The sequence below is a fragment of the Topomyia yanbarensis genome, chromosome 3 (genome assembly GCF_030247195.1).
Source record: "Topomyia yanbarensis strain Yona2022 chromosome 3, ASM3024719v1, whole genome shotgun sequence".
Lineage (NCBI taxonomy): Eukaryota > Metazoa > Arthropoda > Insecta > Diptera > Culicidae > Topomyia > Topomyia yanbarensis.
In genome coordinates, this window is record NC_080672.1 from 13,217,278 (window position 1) to 13,242,513 (window position 25,236).

Sequence of the window (25,236 nt, forward strand, 5' to 3'; positions counted from 1 at the left end):
ATACGTTGTGTGGAAAGAAGTAGCTTGCACACGGAACAAAAATTTAAATTATCCTCTCGCTCGTTTCGTGCACTGCTTTTCCATTCCTTTCTACTGTTATCAGTATTACCAAAACGAATGTGTTGTTGCATGTGTTTAAGAGAAACGTTGAAGTCGCATGCTTATATTCAAGCTTTTTGGCAGCCCCCGTGAACTAACTGCATTAAATGGTTTTTTTGTGCAGCTCCGTGCTAGTAGCAAACAAAATGGCCCTACTAGTGTCTGATTCGTGAGATTGTGCAAGATTTCAAAGTCGAGCTAAGCTTATAAAGTTCAGCCGTAATGGTACCCGAAGAAGCCAGTCTTGTCGTTTTGTTCGAGGCTACAAAACAGTTCGCCAGGCACGTAACTATCATGCCAAAAATATCCAACGATCCAGCGCATCACCATCAACACCAACGCCGATACCAAAGGTTCTTTTCAGAACCACCATTATTACCATAGAGAATTATTTGAAAATTTCCCATTCAAACGTGATTCTGTTGAATATTATTAGATTTAAATTAACGTCTCGAATTGAAATCACGACGCTCCGGTTATGTGACAGACATTACCCATCCATCTTTTTTATTGTGACCACGACTAACGGTTTAATATAGACACCCCATTTCAATATTTCTGAAGGAACAGAAGGTCGAGTTTGGAAAGTTTGTAACTTTCATTGTACTTAACCAAATTACACAATGTTCGCACTAATGATTCAGAAATATGATCAGGAATCTTCTGTTAGATTTGTAAGTATGTATAATTTACATGAATAAAGAAAAATTGATTTTCAGGAATCAATTATTATCTGTTCTGCCATTGGCCAGTACTACGCGACTTCCTCATGCTAACAATTAATTTCATCGTTAGCCATCTCCCTCACCAAGGCCAACAACGCCATCAAAACCGGTCCTTTTCAGGACCACCATCATTTTTGTAAAGAATAATTTGAAATATTCCTCACTCAAATCACCTTTTGTCCGAAAATTCCAATGAGTATCAAAATATTTAAAGAACGTGTTCCTTATGTATTCTACATCTCTCCGGTTATGTCGCAGACATTACCCACCCATCTTTTTCTGGGTAGCAGCAGGGTTAAGACCCCATCGTACATCCCGTTCCAAAGTGTTGGACCGAGAATAGGGCCCTGAGAAGCGCCCGCTGTGACTCACATTGACTTCTGCCCTTCGTTCGTCTCGTACAGAGGTCTCTGCTCTGGAAGTAGCTTTTCAGGATCTGGAATAGATAGTTAGGAACCCTTATTCTGTGAAGCGATGGCTTCCTAGCTGGCGCTGCTGAATGCATTCTTCACATCTGTCTTGACCACATGTGCAGTATCGATCTCCTCTTCGCTTCTGTTTAGATGCCTTCTCAGAACTCTCGAGCACTGTCCGAATTGCCTCCATAGTCTATGGTCCTTTGCGGAATTCGAACTACATCTTGGACAGTCCGTTCATCTCATCTTCCGTTCATTTTGTCAGCCTGTTAAGAATGATTCATTCCAGGAGTTAACTGAGAGAATCCGGCAGACATATGGGCCTATTCAAGGCCGGATCGCCCGGTGGCTTCCCTGGCTTCGGTAGCAACACCAGCTTCTGTACCTTCCACATTTCGGGGAAGTTGCATCCATTTAAATACTTCTGCAGCACCATCTAGAACATGTCCGGATATGACAGGATGGCAACTTTCAGCGCCACGTTTGGAATTTCATCCGGACCGGGGGCTTTCTTTGATTTCAGGTGTTATCTCCTTCTTCTTCGCCGTACGTTGTTTGTAGCCAGACAGTTGGATCGTGCTTCGGGAAATGACCCTCGACGATTGTCTTCAGCTTAATCGGGCACATTTCGGCAGGCGTCGTCGAGCCCTTCGTTTTCGCCATCACGACACAATACGCGTCGCCCGAGAGATTGGCGTCTACTTCTCGGAACAGTTCCTTGTGACAATCTGATTTGCTAAGTCTGATCTCCTATTTTAAAGCGGCACTAGCTTCCCAAAACGCTGCCTTGCGCTCTTCTCTAACTAGCTCGGATACTGCTCTCCGAGCTCGCCTTCTGGCTCTGAGAAAAGCAGCGCGTTACAACCCGTCAAAATCCTTCCTATTAGATCTGCCGCATCTACGTTCTAGGTCCCGCCGTTCGGCGGAAATGTCTCAACGAAGAGGTCTTTATTGAAGTCTTCCATCTTCACCTTTAGCTCGCCGGTCATCCTTCTCCGTGCTGCAGTAGGGTTCCGTTGACTGATACGGTAACGTATGCGCATGCTTCTCGCATACTTTCCAGTCCAAGTTCGCCGTCAATGAATGAATACAGAATGTGACGTCGATGATAGACTCCCTCCCGTCTCTCCGAAATAACAGAAACTTTATTGCACAATCATATTCTAACTTCGCAAGAGCTTCCTGCAGGATATACCTTTTTGTGTTGGTTACTCTACTGCCCCACTCCACAGCCCAAGCGTAGAAGTCACCACCAATGATTACCGGCTGCCGACCGATCAACTGCTCCGTTAACTGATCCAGCATTAGGCTGAACTGCTCTACTGTCCACCTTGGAGGAGCGTAACAGCTACATACGAAGATGCCGTTGATTTTGGCTATCACGAAACCCTCGTAGGAACGTTCTACCACTTCTTGGATGGGGAATCTTCCCATTACATGTATCACAGCGGTTCCTGATCTATCCGCCACCCAGTTACCGTAATTAGGGGAGACTTGATAAGGCTCTGCGATCAAAGCGACATCGCACATAGTTTCTGTAGTAGACTGCCACAACAGTTACTGTGCGGTATCACAGTGATTCAGGTTTATCTGGGTCACCTCCATCACCGTTGGCCTGCAGTCGCCTTCTTGTAGGCTGGGCATTTAAAGCCACCCGTCTGATGGTCGTTTCCTTCCGCTGGGGTGCAAAGCAAGCACTTCGGCCTCTGCGTGCAGTCTCTCGCAAGATGGCCCGTCTCTCCGCATTTCCAGCACATCCCGGATCTGTCTGGGCCTTTGCAATCCCCTACTAAATGTCCAAAGCCTAAACATTTCAAGCATTTCTCCGCTTGTTTATTTACTCGTGGGGCGGCTCTCAGTAGGCATCTCGACCATCCAACTGTAACTTTACCTACCTCCAGCGCCTTGTCTGCAGCGGTTACCGGCAAACGAATCATCGCTGGCTGCGTTCCTCCGTATCCTTTCCTTAACCGGATCGTCATGTGCACCTCGCCCAGTTTGCACTGCTGCTTCATAGCACCTCTCAGCTCGTCTTCCGTCGTTATTTCGTCGAGGTCCTTGCACACAATTACCATCTCCGGGCTTAAGGTTTTAACTTCTGCCTTTCCACCCATTGATTTAGTTATAGTCTCCTGCAAGGCAGAGCTACTAGTCGTAGTATTCTTCTTAAGCTCGAGGAGCATCTCATTTTTTTAAGTACGCCTGACTCTTAACACGTTTTCCCCCAAATCTTTCAGCTCCGGGTCCTCTCTGACCTTTTTGAGCAATGCTGCGTACGTAGTATCGTCATTTGCTTTGACGAGCACGGCTTCTCCCTTAGGCGCCTTCTGACGAGTCGAGGATTCTGATTTCCTTTTCTTTTCGCTCCTCCTTCTTTTTTTCTGTTTCCCGCGTTTCTCCTTCCGACCTACAACGATACTCCAGCTTTCACCCTGTAAGGTGGCGTCCTTTGCTTCGACAGCAACAGCGTCCTCGAGCGTCTGCCTCTTTGACCCGCCTGATCTTTCGTCTCCTGGCGAGGATCTTGTCCTCTTTGGAGTTATGGGAACTGGCGTGTTCTTCACTGCAATCTGCCTCTCCTTACCCTGTTTCGGAGGGGCTAGGAGGATAGTGGCCTTAGCCGACGCCGATGCTCGCTCAGCTGAATTTGCCCTCTGCGTTGCCGTATCGTACTCTTTCACGGCAGACAGTAGCGCCTTCCGTCTTTTGATGACCATCTCCTTAATGTCTTTGTGGACATTGTTTCTCGTGTCCACGAACTTGTGGAGCTCCTCCACCAAGTGCCTCGCTACCACTACCTTTGGCGTTTGTGGGGTGTAGCTCATTCCGCTCTGCTCCGGTTGTTTTTGTTGCTGCTGTTGCTGTTGCTTCGGCTTCCCCTCCTCCTGCTCTTGCTGGGTGACTTCAGCTACTATTGGTGGTGGTGACCTCACCAACCCATCTCTGGCAAACGGATTCACCGTGCCTGCTCCATTTATATCGGTTGCTTGTTTTTTTTTTGACGCCGTTGGTTTTAGCGATCACGAAGCCCTCGTATGAGCGTTCTACCACTTCTTGAATCGGGAAACTGCCCTTAAATTGTATTACAGCCACCCAGTTACTGTTCTCATGGGGAGACCTGATACGGCTCTCCAATCAAAGCGACGTCAGTTGTTGTTCTGTGTCCTAGTGATTCAGATTTGTCTGTATTATCTCCATTACCGTGGACGTTGTGTGGCGTGTAATTTCCGCATAAGATAGTGTAGTAGCAACCTAACTGTTAAGCTGCATGAACACTGTTTGGCGTCGACATAACTGAGTCGACACTCACAGCGACTTCCGCCGAGAAAGAAGCAAACCGCCATTATTCGCGGCTTTTGGATTCTTAACGCTGAAGAGGTAAGACGTGCAATCGAAGTCGCTGCTGATCGTCGCACTGGTTGATTTCCTTATGGCGTAGAAAACCACATTGGCGATCCTGCCAGTCTTTCAACATTATTTCTATATCAAAATACCTGGCTTAGATTATAAAAGCAAAAGAAATCAACCAGAAGCTCAAATTGAACCCCCAATTCCCTGAATTTGAGGCAATAAATTAGTAAGTTAAAATCGGTTAGTGGCTTGGTAAAGAAATACGTTGGTGTTCTAATTCAGGTAAGCAATTACACAGCCAAAGTTATTCACGTCAAAGTGGAAAACGGAAAATGTACTTGTATTCAGTGGCACAGTAAGAACATAGTGTTCCGGCGGAACGGGACGTCCGCAAAACAAAATGGCTGTTTAATATGAGTGGCACAGTAAGACCACAATGCCTAGTGAAATGGAACGTTCAAAAAATAAATAAAAGTACTCTTTGTATGTAATCAAAGTGGTGTAAGACCACAGTGCTCCGGCGGAACGGGACGTCCGCAAAACAAAATGGTTTTTAACCCAAGTGGCACAGTAAGACCACAGCGCTCAACAAAACGAGTCGTCCATAAAATGTACTTGTATGTAATCACAGTGGCACAGTAAGACCACAGTGTTCCGGCGGAACGTGACGTCCGCCAAACAAAATGGCCATTCAATCCAAGTGGCACAGTAAGACCACAATGCCCAGCAAAACGAGTCATGCAAAAATGTAGAGTGGCACAGTAAGACCACACTGCACTAGTGGAACGGGACATCCGCGGAAAATTTTAAGTAAATTAAAATACTTTGACAGTTTTCAATGGAATTGAATGGAATCGAACAGAACGTATTTCTTTGACCCCTGCAAAAATATTTTTTTTTTTAGTTGACAGATCTTTTATGTTAATAATGGTAGTTTATAAATACCACCCGATTGAATTGCGAATATTGTTTTACATGTTCCGAATATATCCCATATTTCAGATTGCGACTAAGTTAAAAAAATGGCAAATAACGGAAAATACGTTCGAGCACCTGCGTGTGAGGACAGTAATGAAGAATGTACTCAGGAAGTTACGAGTGACCAGCTCCCTGACGATGTTTCTGAAGCGGAAAACAGTTTTTCGTGCAATGAGGTTGGCGACAGTAGCCACCAACGGGAGCAGGATGAGTCCACCAGCGGTGTCAACTCGGTTAATGAACTACTGAGTTCTTGCCAAGCGACCAGTAGCAATAGCAGCGAAGCCCCCGTCGACACTGTAAGCAGCCCTAAACCGATCAGCACCGATGACCGTCTTCAGAGAATGGAAAATGTACTGGCTGATATTACGAAAGCAATGAATTTCTTTCAAACCTCAACCTCGACCTCGACCAAGGACATCGATCAGAGTTGGGGCGCTCCAACCGCCTTCACCCACACCTCCGACGCCGTCGCGCCAAGCATCCGCTGGGATAATATTAAACCTTTCCCAAATGGTGTGGCAGCTAACAAAATGTGGGAGGCGTGGAACCGTTATATTGAGAATTTCGAGATTGCTGCTACTCTCAATAACGCTAACGACCCAGTCCGAAGGTCACAACTCCTATTCTTATCGGTTGGCGAAGAATTACAAGAGATCATCAGAGCAGCGAACTTAAAACCAAGTCTAACCGATGCAAATTGTTACAATACCTTCGTAAACAACATCAAGAACTATCTTCAGTCGATGACTGATTCAGCAGCCGAGCACGAAGCATTCTCAAACATGAGGCAGGAAAAGTCTGAGTCGGCAATTGCTTTTCATGCTCGTCTAATGGGCAAAGTCCGCTTGTGCGAGTATAGCCCAGCAGATCAAGAAAGATTCGTTCGAGCACAGCTCTTGAAAGGCCTGAGGAACAAGGAGTTAGTGAAAGCCGCTCGTACATACGGGTACGTAACGAAATACATCGTACAGGCTGCGACTCGTGACGAAGCATACCAAGCCGAAGTAGCGATCACGGATTCGACAGAAGTGTGTACAGTATACCGTGGCCGCCAACAATCGCAAGATCAACGCGACAATAAGAAACGGACATGGACCAATAATCGGTATAATCGAAAACCAGCTAAGCGACCCTACGATGATGAACAAAACTATCGACGTGACCTGAAGGATCGTGGTCGTCGAAACCGCTGCGCAAGATGCAATCGATTCCCCCACGTGAACTATCCTTGCCCGGCGTTGAAACGAAAGTGTAACTCGTGTCAAGAGTTTGGACACTACGCAGTCGCGTGTCGTAAAACAATTATACGGCAACTTGGAACGACGAAGGATGAGCCTTCTAAGAGAGAAAATGAATTAGACGATAATCAGGTATAACAAGATTTTATTTTGTTTGCTGTAATATTTTTGTTCGAAATACATCTCGTAAACATATTTTTATTTTGCATTTCACACAAAAATTTCCGTCTCTCCTATTGTAGACTGTGTGCACACTCTCTCTAGCAGACGTACTGGTCAACTGCCAGTTAGGATCATCTAGCCCTATCCAGTTCCTGGTCGATTCGGGCGCAGATGTCAACGTCATCGGTGGGGAGGACTGGATCCGTCTGAAAAAAAGAGTTAAAATCAGGTATTGCGAAGCTCAAGATTCTTGATAACACTAACTTAAAAGGTTTGCATGCATACGGCTCACCATCACCCATGATTGTGGAATGCCTAGTGGAAGCGGAAGTTATAGTGCCAGGGTGCAAATCACTAGATAGCGCGATCTTCCATGTTGTTCCAAGAGGGCTGAGATCGCTCCTCGGTCGATCCACGGCGAGCGACATGGGACTACTACAAGTAGGGCTAAATCTTAATAATATGGAAATTCCTCTGAAGGCGGAGAAATTCCCAAAAATGCCGAAAGTCAAAGTGAAATTCAGTGTTGATAATACAGTACCTCCAGTCAAGAACGCTTACTATAACGTGCCTGCGGCCTATCGTGAAGCTGCAAGAGCGAGATTAGAAGAAATGGAAAAGCGTGGAATTATCGAAAAGGTTACATCGGCGCCCAGCTGGATAAGCGGAATGTCCGCAGTTGCAAAAGGCAAAGATGATTTCCATTTGGTAGTCAATATGAGGGCTCCAAACAAGGCTATCAACCGCGAATATTTCCGCTTGCCCCTATTGGAAGAAATGAAAGTGAAGCTTCACGGTTCCAAATTTTTCACAAAACTAGACTTGAGCAACGCTTTCTATCACCTCGAACTTAGCAACGAGTCGCGAGACCTTACAACTTTCCTCACCGAAAGTGGCATGTACCGCTTTACAAGGCTAATGTTCGGGGTGAATTGTGCACCTGAAATTTTTCAGCGAGAGATGACACGAATTCTTAAGGATGTCGAAAATGTTATCATCTATATCGATGACATTCTTATCTTTGCAAAAAGCCTGCAAGAGCTACACAAAACTGTGAACCAAGTTTTACACATACTACGAGCCAACAACCTAACATTGAATCCAAGTAAGTGCGAGTATGATAAAACGCAGCTAAAATTTCTCGGCCACCAGCTTGACGAAGAAGGATTTCATGTGGATGAAGAGAAAATAAGAAGCATCCGACAGTTCCGAGAACCTACAACCATTTCTGAGCTGCGAAGTTTTCTAGGTTTGGCTTCTTTCATAAGCGCACATGTAAAGAACTTCGCTGAGATCACCAGCCCCCTGTGGGCCATCACCACCACTAAATCATGGACATGGGGGTGTGAACAAAGTCGAGCATTTCAAACCATCAAAGAGCAAATTCTACAAAACTGTGTCACACTCGGATTTTTTTCTGAGAGTGATAGAACAATTTTATACACCGATGCTTCCCCTATCGCACTGGGTGCAGTTTTAGTTCAAGAGGAGGAAACTGGATCATCGAGAATAATAAGCTTCGCATCAAAATCGTTAACCACCACAGAAAAGAAGTACGCCCAAAACCAAAGGGAGGCTCTCGCTGCGGTGTGGGCAGTAGAACACTTTTCGTATTTCCTATTGGGGAGAAAATTTACTCTACGGACGGATGCACAAGGAGTATCATTCATACTGAACCGTTCCCGGGAAGAATCCAAGAGAGCCTTAACTCGAGCTGACGGTTGGGCGCTAAGACTGAGTCCTTATAGTTATGAAGTAGAGTATATACGAGGAATAGAAAACATCGCTGATCCACCTTCACGACTATACAGCGGTGAGGATACGGCATTTGACGATAATTCAAGCCCTTGGGAAATAGCTTTCCTTGAAGCGAACGCGGTTGGGTTCCTGACAGACGACGAGATAAAAGCAGCCACATCCGATGACACTATTTTGCAAGAAGTAATTTGCTCTCTGAACTCGGGGAAATGGCCAGTGCATTTGAGGCAATATCAGCTCGTAGCCCATGATTTGACCACTCGAGACGGAATGTTAGTGAAAACTGGCTGTGTTGTCATTCCTACTACACTACGAAATAAAACAATGAAGCTGGCTCACGATGGCCATCCTTCAGCAGCTAAACTCAAGAGTATCTTGAGACAACGTGTTTGGTGGCCTGGAATGTCAACCGAGGCCCAGAAGTGGGTCGAATCGTGTGAAACATGTGCAGTTAATGGGAAACCTGAAAAGGCTACCCCAATGCAACGCATTTTTGCACCAAAGACCGTTTGGGAAACAATAGCGCTGGACTTCAACGGTCCATACGTTAAGTTTGGAGGCATTTCCATACTAGTTATTGTAGACTATAGATCGCGGTACCTTATCGCTCGATCCGTCAAATCTACGAGTTATGAATATACGCGGAAAATTCTGGAAGAGATTTTCGAAAGAGAGGGCCTACCTAGAACTATAAAAACGGATAACGGACCTCCTTTCAACGGAGAAGAATATAAAAAATACTGTGCAGATCGTGGGATAACTACTGTCTTTTCGACCCCTCTATTCCCTCAACAAAACGGACTTGTTGAGGGTTATATGAAGGTTATCAACAAAGCAATGATCAGCGCAACGATCAACAAAACGAATTATATCGTAGAGTTGCGCGAAGCAATACATGCGCATAATGCAGCAGCGCATAGCGTGACAAAACTACCTCCAGAGGAGGTGATGAATGGCCGGAAGATTAAGCGTAAACTCCCCCTACTAGAATACAATAAGGTATCTGTCAATGAAGAACTCCTCAATAAGCGGGACCGAGAAGCAAAGTTAGCCGGTAAGAAACGAGAAGACGAACGCCGTTGTGCGCGCCAGTGTCGAGTTAAACCTGGAGATAAGGTGATTGTGGAGCGTCAAACTCGAGGAAAGGGGGAATCGCGGTTCTCCCCAATCCAATATACAGTTACGGATGAAAATAATGGGAGTCTAACGCTTAGTGACGGAAGTGGTCATTTGATGAAACGTCACGTTACTCAAACTAAGAAAGTCTTTGAGTGGCGAAAAGAAAAATCACCAGTTGCTGAGAGGCGCGATGACCATGCTTCGAATTCGACTGATGTTTCTCAACGGAAGACTCGCGAAAAGAAAACCCCCATGTATCTGAATGATTATGTACAACCTGTAGCAATTAACTGAATTCGAAATGAAGCCAGCAATAAAATTTCACAAGCGCAATATTCTTTTAAATCCCTGGAACATTTTTTTCGAACTCCTTTTAGAACTTACAGTACTAAAATGAGAAAATAAAAAAGTTCAACATCAAACGAAAATCATTACCTAATGCAGTACATCACTTGTACGCTTATCCTTAGCTCTGCTTCCAATTTGTTTTCAAAGCAAGGTTATCATTACATCGGCACTTGCTACCTTTTTGAATGGAATGTCTCCCCAGGTACTTCCAACTAATAACTCGATTGTTCGTCAGCATCTACATTTACCATTCCACTCTTGAGCACCAATCAAGGTCGGTAGCTAAAACAATTACCGCCAACGGCGACACATATCATTTTTTAATTAAATTAAATGCATGATTCTTAAGCTACAATTTGATAACGACACACAAAATGATTTGTCATCTCATTTTTGTTTTGCTTGCCACCTTCGCTTGTGGAGTAATCCATGTGCATTTGTATTAGTGCGAGATTGAGGATAAACCGGGTGAAATTCTTGACAAATTTGACTAAATCAGAGGGAAAATCTTACTCACACACTTTTATTTCGTATACGTATACGTGTTCTAGAAATCAAATAAGCACATAACTTACTGGGCTCACAGTTGATATAGCCCCAGTTTACAAACTGTGGTGCGACTGATAGGGTTGTGTTGTAATAATGTGTCGGAGTTTAGCGTGCACCTAGGATAATACGAAAGGTGGAAACATTTATTCATGTATAAAGTAGGTTGTCATTATACTCCATAGAACCGAATGATTCGAAAAGCAAAACGAACTCTATAATTAAGATTTTTGATTGCCTTTTCATAACCACAGATGCAAAGTCAAGTCAAAGGATCTTGGTTTGTTCTGATCACGGAATATTTCAATGCCTTTTTTTCAACGTGTATAGAAATGCTTATATAAAGATTTGTTTATTTCGATTATAGAGGTTTTAACCTTAAGGTAATTCGCCTCTTCGGGTTAGAAAAATCTCTTATGGAAATTTTCTAACCCTATGTGCGGGGTCGGGACTCGAACCCAAGTGTGCTGCGTACAAGGCAATCAATTTACCAATGCGCTGCGCCCACCCCACATTTATATAAAGTGATTGTAGTATACTATAAATTAAACGTATCTATAAGGATGAAGATGTAAAGGTGGCGCCAATAAAACGTATTTGTGGAATAGTAAAGTTTTCGTTTTTTTGCACCCCCTGGACTTTTTTTAAAGAAGAGGGGAGATGTGTGGCGTGTAATTTCCGCATAAGATAGTGTAGTAGCAACCTAACTGTTAAGCTGCATGAACACTGTTTGGCGTCGACATAACTGAGTCGACACTCACAGCGACTTCCGCCGAGAAAGAAGCAAACCGCCATTATTCGCGGCTTTTGGATTCTTAACGCTGAAGAGGTAAGACGTGCAATCGAAGTCGCTGCTGATCGTCGCACTGGTTGATTTCCTTATGGCGTAGAAAACCACAGACGTGACCCGCAGTGGTCCTCTTGTAGGCAGTCAATTCCGTCCGCTGGAGTGCAGAGCATGAACTTCGACTTCTGCGTGCAGAGGGTCCGTCTCTCTGCATTTCCAACACATTTATCCGGGCCTTTGTAAGCGAAATGTCCAAAGCCCAAACAATTGAAGCATTTCTCTGCTTGTTTATTCACTTATAGGGCATCTTCAATCGTAACTTGTATACCTTCAGCGCCTTTTCGGAGCATTTACCGGTAAACGAGTCATCGCTGTCTGAGTTCCTCCGTATCCCTTCTTTAACCGGATCGTCATGTGCACCTCGTCCAGGCTACATTGCTGCTTCAGTGCACCTTTCAGCTTCTCTTCCGTCGCTACCAAAAGCGAATCCGAACGCAAATACTAAGGACAAGATGCACCAACTCAAATCAAAACAAACATTGCTTATTAACTTACACAACCATACATTGCTCCCTTCATTTCATCCTCCTTATTTCTTCTTTCTAAGTCCTCCTCTTCCTCTTCTTATACCTTCATCTCCTCCCTATCGTAGATTCTTAAATCCTGCTAGCCACGCTTCCTTCATTTCCTATCGTACATTCTCAAATCTTACTACTCACTGTTACTTCACTGTAGTTCCATACCGCTCCCACCTGTGCTCAAATCAAACTCCGCTGTTCTCCGTACCGTGCTAACTAACAACCGGGAAGTGTCATTGTACCTCACCGTGAGTAATGCGTGGATCGAATTTATACCACCGGCCTTCGCCTAGGTCCCAGACGATCTCCGTAGATTTATCTCCGTCGTTTCGGTTCGGTGATCCGGCCTGATCAGTGGAACGTAGGATGCTGCAAAAATAGGCCAAGAGAAAAGACCCTATTGGACACCTGACATTAGTCCACCGCGGTCTCATATGACTGGCTCACCCTCCGGAAGGGGTCTTTGTTCTTGCTGCGGGCGGAATGCAAGACGCTCTGCCTGGGACGGAATCTCACAGGTTGCTTCTATGCGGTCGTCGCTTGAGTACTGGAAGGAAAGCATGTTAGACGTGCTTCACTGTTGGCTGATATTATCCCTACCGCTAGTAGCACTTTGTGGTTGCTCGAGGACAATGCTCTCTCTCTCTTCTGATACAGGTTGTCGGTGCCCTTCTTAGATCGGCTGTCGCAAGAAGTCTAAAAGTGGGCGACGTTAAGCGAAATCCACAATGTGACGTACTTGCTTACCGCTTCGATATCGGCGAAACCGTCCGACGGCTGCTATTGACTGTAGGCTGCAATGTCGAATGCCGTCGTCCTGAGAATCTTCACGAGTCCTTCCACTCTGACGTCGTCTCAGTGCTAGAAATGCAACCGCATTAGATGAGCTTTACTGTCGCTTGCCCTTACTTTCTTACCTCTTCGATGTCGAATACTAGCCGCCTTCCGGATCTTTGCCGGCTCTTGCTATTTGGCGTCGTTTCAGCGCTTCGATGTTGCCTTCTGTGACCTCTTTGCGGGAACCAATTCACTTTCGGCTGATCTGAGTGCTGAAAATTTTCCTACGGCTACTAATGGCCGTGAACTTTTTGAGATCGAGCCTAAAAAATCACTAGCCGAGCTTTTTTTCGGTCGAACAACGTGCCCAGCAACCTACTTCTGCGGCGTCGGTTTTACTTTTGGCGTTAATTGTCAATGCCGAGGCAGTTCATAGCAGGCCGTTTCTAGCACTACCGTTGTGTTTGGTTGTGTTGTGAGAGTGCGTTTCGATCACACGGTGGTTTGTCTTTGCGTTCATTTCAAGCGTCGCTTTGCGAAAGGCCTTTCGCCTTCGGTGTAAGGTGTTTGATTTGACGGTTGAGAAGGGTGGTTTAATTTAATTTAATTTTATGGCAAACATTTCAATTGCTATTTTTAGCTTTTTCTCTATTTTGCGTGGCTTATAACTACTTAGGGTACATAATGGTACAATCTAACTGTTCCCTCTGTTAAAAACCAATAGATTTTTTTTTGATTTCAACTAAATTTGAGTTTTTCTCTCCTTTTGTTAATACTAAAGATTTTTTTTGTTTCTTCGAACCTGTTTGTTAGGCTAAACTAAACATGATTTTGTTGTTTGAAACGAAATATTTGTTGAAACTGTTTAAAAGCCAACAAATGAATTTGTTGGTAATTTCAAGCAACAGTGATGATTAAATCAAATCTGAATCTTGTTTTTCACTATATCAAACGGGAAAATTGTTATTTAAAACCAAAATTTGTTTATTCTTAATGATTTTTTTTTCTGCGTGTATGTAAGCAGAGAAGTCATGTTCGAGTTGAAACTATCCTTCACGGGGAGTACTGTTCATCGTAGCGGGATCGACGTAAAATCAGGAATGGTCCATCTAAACCTAGTACCACCAACTAAATAGTGACGAATTTTTTAACGTACCGTAGACATGTTAAGGTTTTGGCGGAACGGAGCCAGCCGTGCTGTTGGCCCACTCGCCATTTCAAGTCGGTGTCATCCTTCCTTACTCAGGGAGTAGAATAGCACACCTGTCAACCCAAATTCGACCGTCCAATTCGTGATCCGTGTCCTTTTAGTTAACTTCGCCCTGGCCAGTATGCCGTGATCAAGATGTTACTGGCGTCGATCCTGATGTGCCGGTTGGCACTCCGATTGGGCTGGAGTGCTTTTGTTCCTAAGATCTTTGATTACTGAAATCTTAGGATTTTAGCAGAAACGGAACAAACTCGCTTCGTCGGAGCTGTTTTCGGAGCATTGACTTTTTTTAGAGGTTTAGCAGAGCCCAATCCAAACCCCACCATATCCTAGCAAGACTCCCCAACTCGCAGTAGGTCCAGGAGGTCGAATGGGTATCAGGCAGAAGGCCAAGAAGTCGAACGTTTAAAAGTGAGGGGGAAAATAAGTCGAAGCTATCGGGTTTTCTCGGTTATTATTTGTTTTTCTTACTTCTCAATTATTTGCTTATATCCTTCTTTTTATCATGAGCTGTTCTTTCTAGTCGTATATAATGTAAAACATTCTAGTCAGCCTTATTGGATAATACTTGTACAGCATATTCCAAGGTTCGCAACATCTTAGAGTTACAGAGCGTCCGACACTTATCACCTTACTTTTATCGACATTGATCTGCATACTGTTCAGCAAGCACCATTCCTCAATATTGGCTATTGGAGCACAGCAGAGTCCAGTACTGAGGCAATTAAATGATAGATTTTCAGATCATCAGCGTGGAGTAGTTTATCTGATTTTATGCGGGTGCAGAGGTTCTTGACGAATAAGAGAAAGATCAGAGGCCCTATGTTACTTCCTTGAGGCACACCGGTTGGCGTTTCGAATGCAATTGAGCGTGTGGAACCAATTCTAACGAAGGCGAATGGTTGTGAGAGGTAAGAATGAAGCCACCTGGTTACCCATCCAGGAAAACTTAGTTGCTCCAGTTTCAAAATGTCAATGTTGTGAGACACCTTGTCGAATACTTTCGCGAAATCAAAATATATAGCGCCCACATGTTGACACTTTTCTACAGCTGGAACTAGAAAGCTTGTGTAGGTCATCAAGTTTGAAATGGCTGAACTTTTTTTTTACAAATCCGTGTTGACGTTTGTCAATTAAGCCAGAAGAAGCAGCGTACATTGCATTGTAGCCAAACTTTTGCGGAACTTTAGCCAGGCAGTTTTGCAGCGAGATTCCTCTGTAGTTTCTTTCTATACACTTGGGAAAGCATTTTCTGAGATTGAAAATAATACTTACTGGTGCAGAAAGTGCTCGGGCAACGCAGGAGGCAAGCAATCCGGGCCAAGCCCTTTCAACAGAACAACGCTGGACAGGCATCAGTTACGTTAGGTTGATATACGTTGGAAACGTTTCAAGGTACTATTGCGATGGATACACAGGAGGGCTGGTAAAAAGGTTCACCGACTCGGCTACGGATTGTGAATATTTATATCGAAGATAGACATTTTCTAGAATACCCCCGGAACGTTTCCTGCGAGTTATGAATGTCCAGAATGTCGCGGGATTAATTCGAAGGCTATACGTTGAACTTGGTTCAGATATTCGACTGTCGGTTCCGACAGCATGAAGTAACAAGTTACTTTACGCTTGTCCGGACATGCCGTAGACTCAGGTGATTCGCATTTCTAATGCCAAAAGATCTTAACTCGTACGGTAGAAGACAAACAGTTAAGTCCCCGATAAGCTCTAAGCTTGCATATATAGTCTTCACACAGTAGTACCACCCACTCAAAAATTACCGAGTGGGTAATTACCCACTCGAAATTTTGAACCATTTCAAAAAAATTAGATGTGCAACGCATGTATCTCGCACTATACACATTTGAAAACATCGATGTACCACAATTTCATTTGTATAAACGAACGTGATTTAATGTGAATGTAATGTAAGCGTAATGCACAAAGGAAAAATGCTTACTAATGGACCCCTCACCCTATGCTTTCTACCCACTCGGGCGTAAAGTGTTTCGCCGCCCCTGGTAATCACCTACAACAAGCACATTGTCGCGCCTATTAGCTTTGTCCAGAATGCGTCGGACAGCAGAGGAGTGGACGTTGTACAAGTCAGAATCACTGTTCGGCTTCAGAAGAATGCAGCAAATATAGCAACTTGCTCCAAACGTTCACATCCAGGCAGTTTTAGTATAGTCCCAGTTAGATGTTTCTTTATCGCTGTAAGAACAGCACCTCCGCGCCATACATGACTGGTAGAAGAGTTTCGATCGCATCGATAGATTGCGTAGTTTGTCTTTAGCTCGGCGTTTAATAAATCATCACGTAGCCAGGTTTCGGTGAGAACGATAATGTCGTAGTCGCAGGAAGTGAAGGTAAGCAAGATTTTACACCATGGTGTTTTTTTTTTGCAATGGAGAAGACCTTTATGTCCTAGCCCAGTACACGTGCTATTGGTAGGGTCCAATCTACCGCACGGGGTGCACTGGGGGCGTGTCGGACTCGAATGGTGACCAGCCATTAATACCGACTAAACTCCATTGGGCTCCGCCATCATTCCTCCCAGGAACTACCTCTCGGTATTACTTCTGGGGGGATGGCTGTACTAAATGTACTCATTCACTCTCACTCACGCGTTCATACATCCTGTATGAGGCTTACTTGGGTGCTCTCTCAATCGCACTTTGATTCACTCTCAAACACTCCCACATGAGGCTGACTTGTGTGCTCACCTTACTCATTCCTTGCTAGGCTTACTTTTGTGCTCGCCCTACCCATACCATGTGAGGCTGACTTGGGTGCTCACCCTTTCACTCCTCTGCCACGCCATGAGGCATCGATAGCTTAGTTCCAACATACTACGCTACGACCCTCCCGTCTGTGCATGAGGCAGTCCACTTATACGCCTATACACTCACTCTTCTGTCTTGCTTCGGGTGGCTGGGTTTACCCATTACGCGGTTGCCATTCGCTGCGCCAACCTGCCTCGGCATGAACAGACCATTCACTCTCTTATTTTGCGCTTGGCCTTTTTCGCTCCAGCTAACCAATCACTAGTTAGCCGTGCCCGTCGTCTGTTGCTCGGTTCGCCAGATTACCTGTAGCCTACTGGCAATCTGGATGGTAGCAGCCGAGACTGCGTTCCACTTCTCCACCGTTTGACACATCCGCTGAATAAGGGTATCAGGGGTTGTGTCCCAGCCACAGACGTCAAGCATTGCTCTTCTTTCGACGTCGAACCGATGACATACGAACAGTATGTGTTCGGCAGTTTCATCTACACCTGGGCAGTCCGGGCAGACTGGGACCTCCGCGTGCCCGAACCTGTGGAGGTACTGACGGAAACAGCCATGGCCTGACAGGAATTGTGTCAGGTGGAAGTGAACTTCCCCATGGGGTCTTCCCACCCAGCTCGATATGCTAGGTATCAGCCGGTGGGTCCACCTACCTTTCGAGGAGTTGTCCCACTCACGCTGCCATCTGGCGACCGAGGTCACCCTGGTGCGCTCGCGGGCTCCTCTATTTCCACGTAGCTCGAAACACTCCTCATCTTCCCGAATGACCAGCCCGACTGGCATCATGCTCGCTATCACGCAGGATGCATCGTGTGATACCGTGCGGTAGGCAGATATCACTCTGAGGCACATCACGCGGTAAGTGCTCTCCAGTTTCTGTAGGTAACTGGTTACCCTCAGTGCTCTTGACCATGACGGGCCGCCGTACCTGAGGATAGATACGGCAACGCCTACCAGTAACCTACGTCTACTGGCGCACACCTTTGAGCTGTTGGACATCATCCTCGATAGAGCCGCAACAGCAGTCGACGCTCTCTTGTATGTATAGTCGACGTGGCTGCCGAAGGTCAGCTTGTCGTCTATAATGACTCCGAGAGACTTCAGACTCCGCTGTGAGGTGATCGCGACTTATCCCACATGGATAACAGCATGTTCTGCCGACTTGCGGTTGTTGACGATAACTACCTCCGTCTTATGATGAGCGAGCTCCAGGCCTCTCGTATCCATTCCACCACAGTGTTGATCGCGTGTTCTGCGGTCAGTTCTACCTTGGGGATTGACTCCCCGTGGACCTTCAAGGTTACGTCGTCAGCAAAGCCGATCTTGACCCCAGGAGGGAACTTCAGTCTCAGAACCCCGTCATACATGAGGTTCCATAGCACCGGGCCTAGGATCGAGCCCTGCGGGACTCCGGCGCTAATCGGAACCCTTTTCTGACAGGCATCGGTCTCGTATAGCAGTACGCGGTTCTGGAAGTAACTTTCCAGGATCCGGTACAGACCCACTGGTAGACTAAGCCGGTGCAACGAGAGCGCAATGGCATCCCAGCTTGCGCTGTTGAATGCGTTCTTCACGTCGAGTGTCACAAACGCACAGTATCGAATGCCTCGCCTTTTTCGTTGGATCGCTATCTCGGTAGTCTTTATCACTGAGTTGAGAGCGTCCACTGTGGACTTACCCTTCCGAAAGCCAAACTGGATGCTTAACAGACCATCCGTACCTTCCGCGTACGGGGTTAGCCTGTTGCGGATGATCCTCTCAAGCAGTTTGCCAGTCGTGTCGATCAGACAGATTGGTCTGTACGCCGATAGGTCGCCTGGCGGCTTCCCGGGCTTCGGCAACAGCACCAATTTCTGCCTTTTCCATCTATCGGGGAAACGGCACTCGTCAAGGCATCTCTGCATAGCTAGCCTGAACATGTTCGGGTTCGCTATGATCGCTGCCTTGAGAGCGTTGTTTGGAACTCCATCCGGCCCTGGAGCTTTGCTCATTGCTAGGGAATTAGCCACTGCGAGTAGTTCTTCATTCGTCACCGGAGCCACCATTTCGACCGCGCCCATAATGTCTTGCGGTGCAGGTGGCCAGGGGCTTGTGGCTCGAGACGGGAAGAGTACTTCGATAATCGTCACCAACCGGTCCGGAGACCGTTCTGGGGGTGAGAGACCCCTTTGGTCTTGGCCATCACAATCCTATAGGCGTCACCCCACGGATTCGCGTTGGCACTCTCACACAGGTTGTCGAAACACGCTCTCTTGCAGCTTTCAATGGCCTTGTTAAGGGCCAATTTCGCAGCTCGAAACACTTCACGGCGGTTCTCTCTTGCATCCTCGGTGCGGGCTCTTTGCATCCTACGTCTAGCTCTGAGGCAGGCTGATCGTAGAGCTGCAATCTCGGCACTCCACCGTCTGCCGTTTCTTGACAGGGCTTTCCTCGGCATAGTGGCGTCGCACGCGCGTTATAGGACGCCTATCAGCGCATCCTCTCTTAGACTGTCGGTTTTGGCTTCCAGTCCCGGGGCCGCGGTGAAAGCTTCGATGTCGAAGTGATTGGACTTCAACCCGCGTACCTGACAGGGATCTCCCGCCCTCGGATGCTGCACACCATAGTTGATCCTAAAGCGGATTGCTAAATCATCGCTGTGGGTGTAGCCTTCGTCTACCCTCCATTCCATGCCTGGAGCCAGACTCGGGCTGGCAAATGTTACGTCAATCCAAGCCTCCACCCCGTTTCTACGGAATGTACTAGCGGAGCCATTATTAGCTAGCACAGTATCGAGTTTCGCAAGCGCCTCCATTAGCGCTTGGCCTCTGCTATTTGTACAGCGGCTGCCCCACTCCACTGCCCAAGCGTTAAAGTCTCCCGCCTTGACTACCGGTTTCCGGCCCACTAGGTCGGTCGAGAGCCTGTCGATCATCTGGTTGAACTGTTCCTTGGTGGAGCGTAGCAGCTGCAGTAGAACACACCATTGATCTTGGCAATCGGCGGAGGAGTGTATTACCTCCCGTTGTACAGTTTGCCACCATCCCAAGCCCGTCCGACACCCAATTGCCGTTGCCGACAGGAATGTTGTGCGGGTCTGATAGGAGGGCGACATTTATCCTCGACTCCGAGACCGAATGCCACAACAGCTGTTGGGCTGCTGCATAATAGTTAAGATTTAGATGTGTGACATTCACGGCTTCATCTAATTAGCCTCACCGAAGGAACACGAAGGTCCACCCATAGCATGGTTACGGGTTTGCTTCTTAGCGGTGCAGATAAGGCATTTATGCGCCTTAGTGCAGCCCCGCTCTTTATGCCCCTCCTCGCCACAGCGACGGCATAGTTTGCTCATGTCTGTGCCCTTACATTCGTAAGATTTATGGCCGGACTCAAGGCAATGATAGCACCTATCCACTGAAGGCGGGGTATTCTAACTGGACATACTGACCAGTCGATCTTCAGTTTTCCTTTCTCGGTAACCTTTTTTGCTTCCACTTTCAGTAGCCTGAGATAGGCTACTTGCGTACCAGAGGGTCCCGCTCTCAAGCGCACAGAGGCCCGCTCAATTACTGCGCCACATTGCTCTTTGACGGCAGCGGCGACATCATCTGCGGTCATGAACTCGTCCAGTTGCTTACACTGGATAGTCATTTCCGCCCCTAACGATCTCACCTGGGCTCCTTTACCCAGGACCTCTTGAGCCAAGGCCTTGTACACCGCACTAGATTGGGCGCCTCACTTCAGCACCAAGAGCATTTCACCTGTATTGGTGCGTCTCATGCTGCACACGTCTTGCTCGAGGGCCGAGAGGCTTTTGGCCGCCCGCATTGACTTTAGCACGTCAGCATATTTGTCCTTGTCGGTCTTTAACCACAAGGTCTCACCTCTGTCCTTGGCCTTCTTTGCGGGTCGAGGTGCGTCAGGCGTCGGCTTCCTCCTACTGACCAACTTCCAGGGGTTTTCACCTCCCTGTCCCGGTTGCGCCAGGTTGCTGGTGCCCTTTTCTGCCCAGCGGAGTCATTTGCGCCCCGGTTTACATCGACCAGGCGGCGTTTGGCCGGCACGGTTACACGCCGTTTGGGGTTACTCTTTGCACCTTCGCCTGGTGACTTCCTAGGTCGCTTCAAGTTCGGCACCGTCTTGCGCTTGCCCCTGACCTTCGAGGGGAAGTCAGCCGCCGCTTGGAGCGACTTGGCTGCTCCATAGAAGGGGAAGGGGAAGGCCCCTGTCTGGGTACCTATGTCGGCCTTCTCTCGTCCTTCTACCCTCTTGACGTATGCCTGCTGTTCCTGTCTTGCGACTCGAACAGTTTTTTTGAAGCACCAGCAGGCTCTGATTCAGATCCTTGCTGAAGTTTTGTTTCGCATTTGCGAACTCGATGATGCTATCGAGTTGCTCCACAACTTTACGCATCGCGGTTAGTGGCCCGTCCAGCGCGTTGGTGGGGCTATTTCCTACCACTGCTGGGGGGTTACTGGTGCTGTCGGATGCAGCCCCCCACTAGCGGGAGACCTCGCCAAACCAGCTTTGGCAAACGGGTTCGGCACCTCCGTTTTTTTGGTTTTTGTTTTTGTTCACTTCACTCATATTGTTCCTACGAGTCGCGCGAGAAAGAGAGGTCCGCCACGCCAGAGCTCCGCAGTAACGTGGTAAGGGACGCTTACTGTGGGGGTTGCCCAGATACCCCACAGGCTCCGTTAACGATCGAGCATCTTTTTCACCCCCTCGATCACTCATCTCTCGGTACGGGTCGCTTCACGCCTTGGACTTGGGATTATGACCTTTGTTACTTTACGTGATGACCGCGGCCCAGATCATCACAACCATCCTCCTTTACCAGGGCTTTAGACCTGTAGCTCTGGTTCTCAATCGTTCCAAGTTCGTAGGTTATTATGGACATGCTACTATTGATATCCGTCATTCGCTGGCGGAGTTACGTCGACAGATATTGGATGAACCGGTAGGTCCACCTTTCTTTTTCTATGCTGTCCTATTTTTGATGCAAACAAACAAATGACTAGCTCAATCGGGTTTTATTTCACCCAGGGTCGGCTTTCACACTGCTCAAGGGAGGACTCACAACCTTGACTTACCTGATAGCACTTTTAACGAACGAAACAGATCGACATTTAAGACAGACATAAGGCTCAATGAAAAAGAAAGGTATACAAAGCAAAAGAGATACATTTTAACTTATATATTTAGCTTTCTTACATGGCGTATACTGTCGTCAGGAACTGTTGGGGCCCTTGCTGCTTCGATGGTGGAGAGAGGGTGAGGAGCTGGAACATTTTGTTGCTGCACACTGGGAGTGGATTCGTAGATGTGGATAGAGCTATCCTAAGCTTGAATGAAGCACACCGCCAACTCGGTAGGTGATGTGACGATGACCGCTCGGGGAAATTGTAACGGTTGCTCTATCCACGGTGCTCGCAGACGCCGGGGGAACTCATCAGTCCAGGTATAGACCCAAACGTCCAAAACGGTCGTTCCCGCACTTAGCGAAAGCGTGTGACTCGGCGATAGCGTAAGTCTCACCGGCCACCAGCGCCTTTTTGGTGTCCAAGGGTTGGGTACACGTGGTGGGACTGGATAGTCCTGATAACCTCCTTCGAACCACGCTGTCTACGGAGCTGATTCTGGCTTCGAAGGAACGGAGACTTTTCCCTGTCCGAGATGCGACGTACGAATGTAACCGGGTCCTCGTGGTGGTGTTGCGTCGTCCTGATAACCTCCTTCGAATCTGCTATCTGGTCTCGAAGAAACGGAGACGTACCGCCGACACACTAACTCGTCACCACAGTCCTTCGTCCCGTTCTTTCGTCGAACGTCTTCACCGGTCTCACTAACCGCGACACCTTTTCGTCCTTTTTTTAATTTTCTGCCCGAATTCGAGGGACTTATTATTTGACGTCCGTCTTCTTTCAGTGGCTTTCAACGACTCCTCGTTTCAATCACTTCTCCTCTCCTTCTCACCTCTCCTTCCATCTCTCTCTCTTCTTCCTTCGCCGAATTCGAAAACAGTGGTTCTGCGGTGCGATTAATTTCGCCCGTTCTAAGTTTACCTATTCTTCGCCGGAGGGATGTTAGTAGATTTGTTTGTTATCAGGGGTGGACGAGTTCAGAAAGCGTTCTTAAATTCTATTATTTATAATATAATATTATGTTAGTATGATTTTACAAAATTGCCAAAAACTAAATACAAAAATGATGAGCCTTTGAAAAATTACTATACGAAAAAAATGATGAAAGATAACAAAATTATAAATTATTTAAACTAACAAAAATATCAATGCAATAAATGTGGATCTGAGACATTGTTCCTGTGTCAACGGTAACACACTAAAATTTCGATATACCTTTTCAAAAGTACGGAAGGGAAACCGTCGGGTCCCGGATTGAAGAACGATTTTCTCGCAATTCGTCGTATTTATTTTTCTAAAGTGTTTTGTTAGGTACCGAATAAGTCTCCTGGTGGCCGGACGCCCAAAGACTCGTAAAATCTTAAATCACTCTCGAATTCCAGCACAATTTTCAATCGAGTACTTGCAATCTCCTTTCTCCTGTGACACTTGTGGAGTGCGCAGTACTGTATACGGTCTCTAGTAATAAGAAGTGTAGGACTAACATTCCCTTTGTCCTGCGTCGATTTATGTGTGGGTATGGCCAGTTCCGGTATTGATCAATAAACACCTTTTGCTTACCAGGAGTTGTACATTGAATAATAACGGAGTTGGAATCCAGGGAGGTCGATAAGCTCAAGCTATTGGATATCCGATAATCGTAGATTTTTCATATTAATGCTGCTAATAGAACTATTCTAACCTTATATCAAATTTCTAATATGAGCTACATCTTAATTGAATAAAAAACAAATCAAATGAAATCTTGTGTTTTAACGTTGTTTTTTTTTTTAATGTTGATACATATGGAAAGAGGCTTTACGAAAGCCGATAATCGGCATAGAAAAAATCGTTCCAATCGTTACCAGTCATTTTAGGTGATACTTCTACAGCACTGAACCGTGAATGATAAACGAATGGCAAAAATTATAAAAGCATTATCTAACATTATTTAAATGCCAACTTCAAATTCTAAAAGCTAAAAGGCCGAGCCACCAAAAAGCTGTGTTAGAATGTTTTCACTTGTAGTCACAGTAACCATTGCCATTGTTATCTCCAGTGACAGTAGGTTTCATTTGAAATTTTGCTTCTGAAAAATAGCTCCCGTCAACCGTTTGACTCATTCCAGGGTTTCTGTTCACACATGGATCACAGCAGGCGACGCCCGGACAGTTTACCTATCAGGCCTTCCTTCGCAAGGGGGGCGACCAGTTTGTCTGCAGTGCTGTGATAATTCAATGCCAGTTCCTTTTGACAGCAGCTCATTGCACCGTCGGAGAAGATCCACACGAATTCCAGGTCATCGTGGGAACAATCTTCTCGACTGGCAATAATGGAACGGCCTACAAGGTGGCTCGATTTATCGAACACGACAGATACAATGCATCAACGAACGAGTTTGACATGGCGCTGATCAAAACATCTGCAATCATCGATTTCAACAGTTTCGTTCTCCCAGCTCCCATGAATCATTACATTAATTATGAATGGTTTCCGAACGTCACCGTATCCGGATGGGAAATGCTAAATTGTTCGGTAGCAGAAAAACTGCAATACACCGAAATGAAAGTTAACTTGTTGACTGAGTCAACAGCACATCAGCACTACGGTAACTACCTGCAAACCACCGGAAGCTCATGTCCAATTGTTTCGAACGGTGAGCCACTGGTGAACAATGGATTTCTGATTGGGGTTGCTGGAGGATTGCCGTGTTCAATTTATAACACCACGTTGTTTGCTGATGTTAGTGCCACTGCTCATGCAGCATGGATCATTAACGCTATGAACATACCACTGAAAATTTATTCTGCAATTATTCAGCGAGGTATCCACAAATGCTGCGACCCTTGCCCCACACAGCGATCGTCTGTGTAAAAATAAAGCACGTTTTAAAATTACAAATAACGTTGAACATAATAGCGATGAACGATATACAATTTTTTCGTTTCACAATAAAGGGTTTTTCGATCTAAATTGGGGCAAACTTTCGTTTAAAAAATGATTGTTATCCTTTCAGAAGTTCGATTAGTATATATAAGATTTTGTATAGCCACCACCAGAAGATATGGTGGTGCAATTGTGCCTTTCTCATTTATCAAAGCTATAGCCTAATAATTAATAGCTGGTTACATTCTATATTGTGAAAATATCTATTACATTCTTATTACAATTGGTAAGTATATATGAGTGCACGACTACCACGAACCTGATAAGCACCATGTTGATGCTAACACACTTGAAACAAACAAAA

The 25,236-nt window shown here is 46.1% G+C and overlaps 2 protein-coding genes and 1 long non-coding RNA gene across 4 annotated transcripts; 1 reads left to right on the forward strand and 2 right to left on the reverse strand.

Moving 5' to 3' along the window:
- Window positions 1-6,944: 6,944 nt before the first annotated feature.
- On the reverse strand, window positions 6,945-10,600 carry LOC131691404 (uncharacterized). 2 transcript variants are annotated; one of them, XM_058977767.1, is made up of 4 exons: window positions 10,285-10,600; window positions 7,514-7,561; window positions 7,237-7,407; window positions 6,945-7,178 (listed from the first exon to the last, which is right to left on the reverse strand). In XM_058977767.1, the coding sequence occupies exons 1-4, from the start codon at window positions 10,296-10,298 to the stop codon at window positions 6,956-6,958; spliced, it is 456 nt and encodes a 151-aa protein (XP_058833750.1). In that variant the 5' UTR covers window positions 10,299-10,600; the 3' UTR covers window positions 6,945-6,955. The 2 variants fall into 2 exon arrangements, with proteins under 2 accessions (XP_058833750.1, XP_058833749.1); XM_058977766.1 differs by having other exon boundaries at window positions 7,237-7,419.
- Window positions 10,601-12,172: 1,572 nt separating this feature from the next.
- Window positions 12,173-13,173, reverse strand: LOC131688791 (uncharacterized). The gene is made up of 3 exons (XR_009305305.1): window positions 13,026-13,173; window positions 12,856-12,969; window positions 12,173-12,804 (listed from the first exon to the last, which is right to left on the reverse strand). It is a non-coding gene; the product is annotated as an uncharacterized LOC131688791 (long non-coding RNA).
- A 10,825-nt stretch (window positions 13,174-23,998) lies between these two features.
- LOC131693906 (transmembrane protease serine 9-like) lies at window positions 23,999-24,860 on the forward strand. Its single transcript, XM_058982171.1, has 2 exons — window positions 23,999-24,050; window positions 24,115-24,860. The coding sequence occupies exons 1-2, from the start codon at window positions 23,999-24,001 to the stop codon at window positions 24,858-24,860; spliced, it is 798 nt and encodes a 265-aa protein (XP_058838154.1).
- The last annotated feature ends 376 nt before the right edge of the window (window positions 24,861-25,236 follow it).

Coding starts and splice junctions, on each gene's coding strand:
- LOC131691404 (XM_058977766.1), bottom strand. Junction 7,420..7,513: donor GTAAGCGTTCTTGACTGGAG/GTACTGTATTAT, acceptor ATTAAGATTTAG/CCCTACTTGTAGTAGTCCCA. Junction 7,179..7,236: donor TATGCATGCAAACCTTTTAA/GTTAGTGTTATC, acceptor TCTTTTTTTCAG/ACGGATCCAGTCCTCCCCAC.
- LOC131693906 (XM_058982171.1), top strand. CDS start 23,999: ATGTTTTCACTTGTAGTCACAGTAACCATTGCCATTGTTATCTCCAGT. Junction 24,051..24,114: donor CATTGTTATCTCCAGTGACA/GTAGGTTTCATT, acceptor GACTCATTCCAG/GGTTTCTGTTCACACATGGA.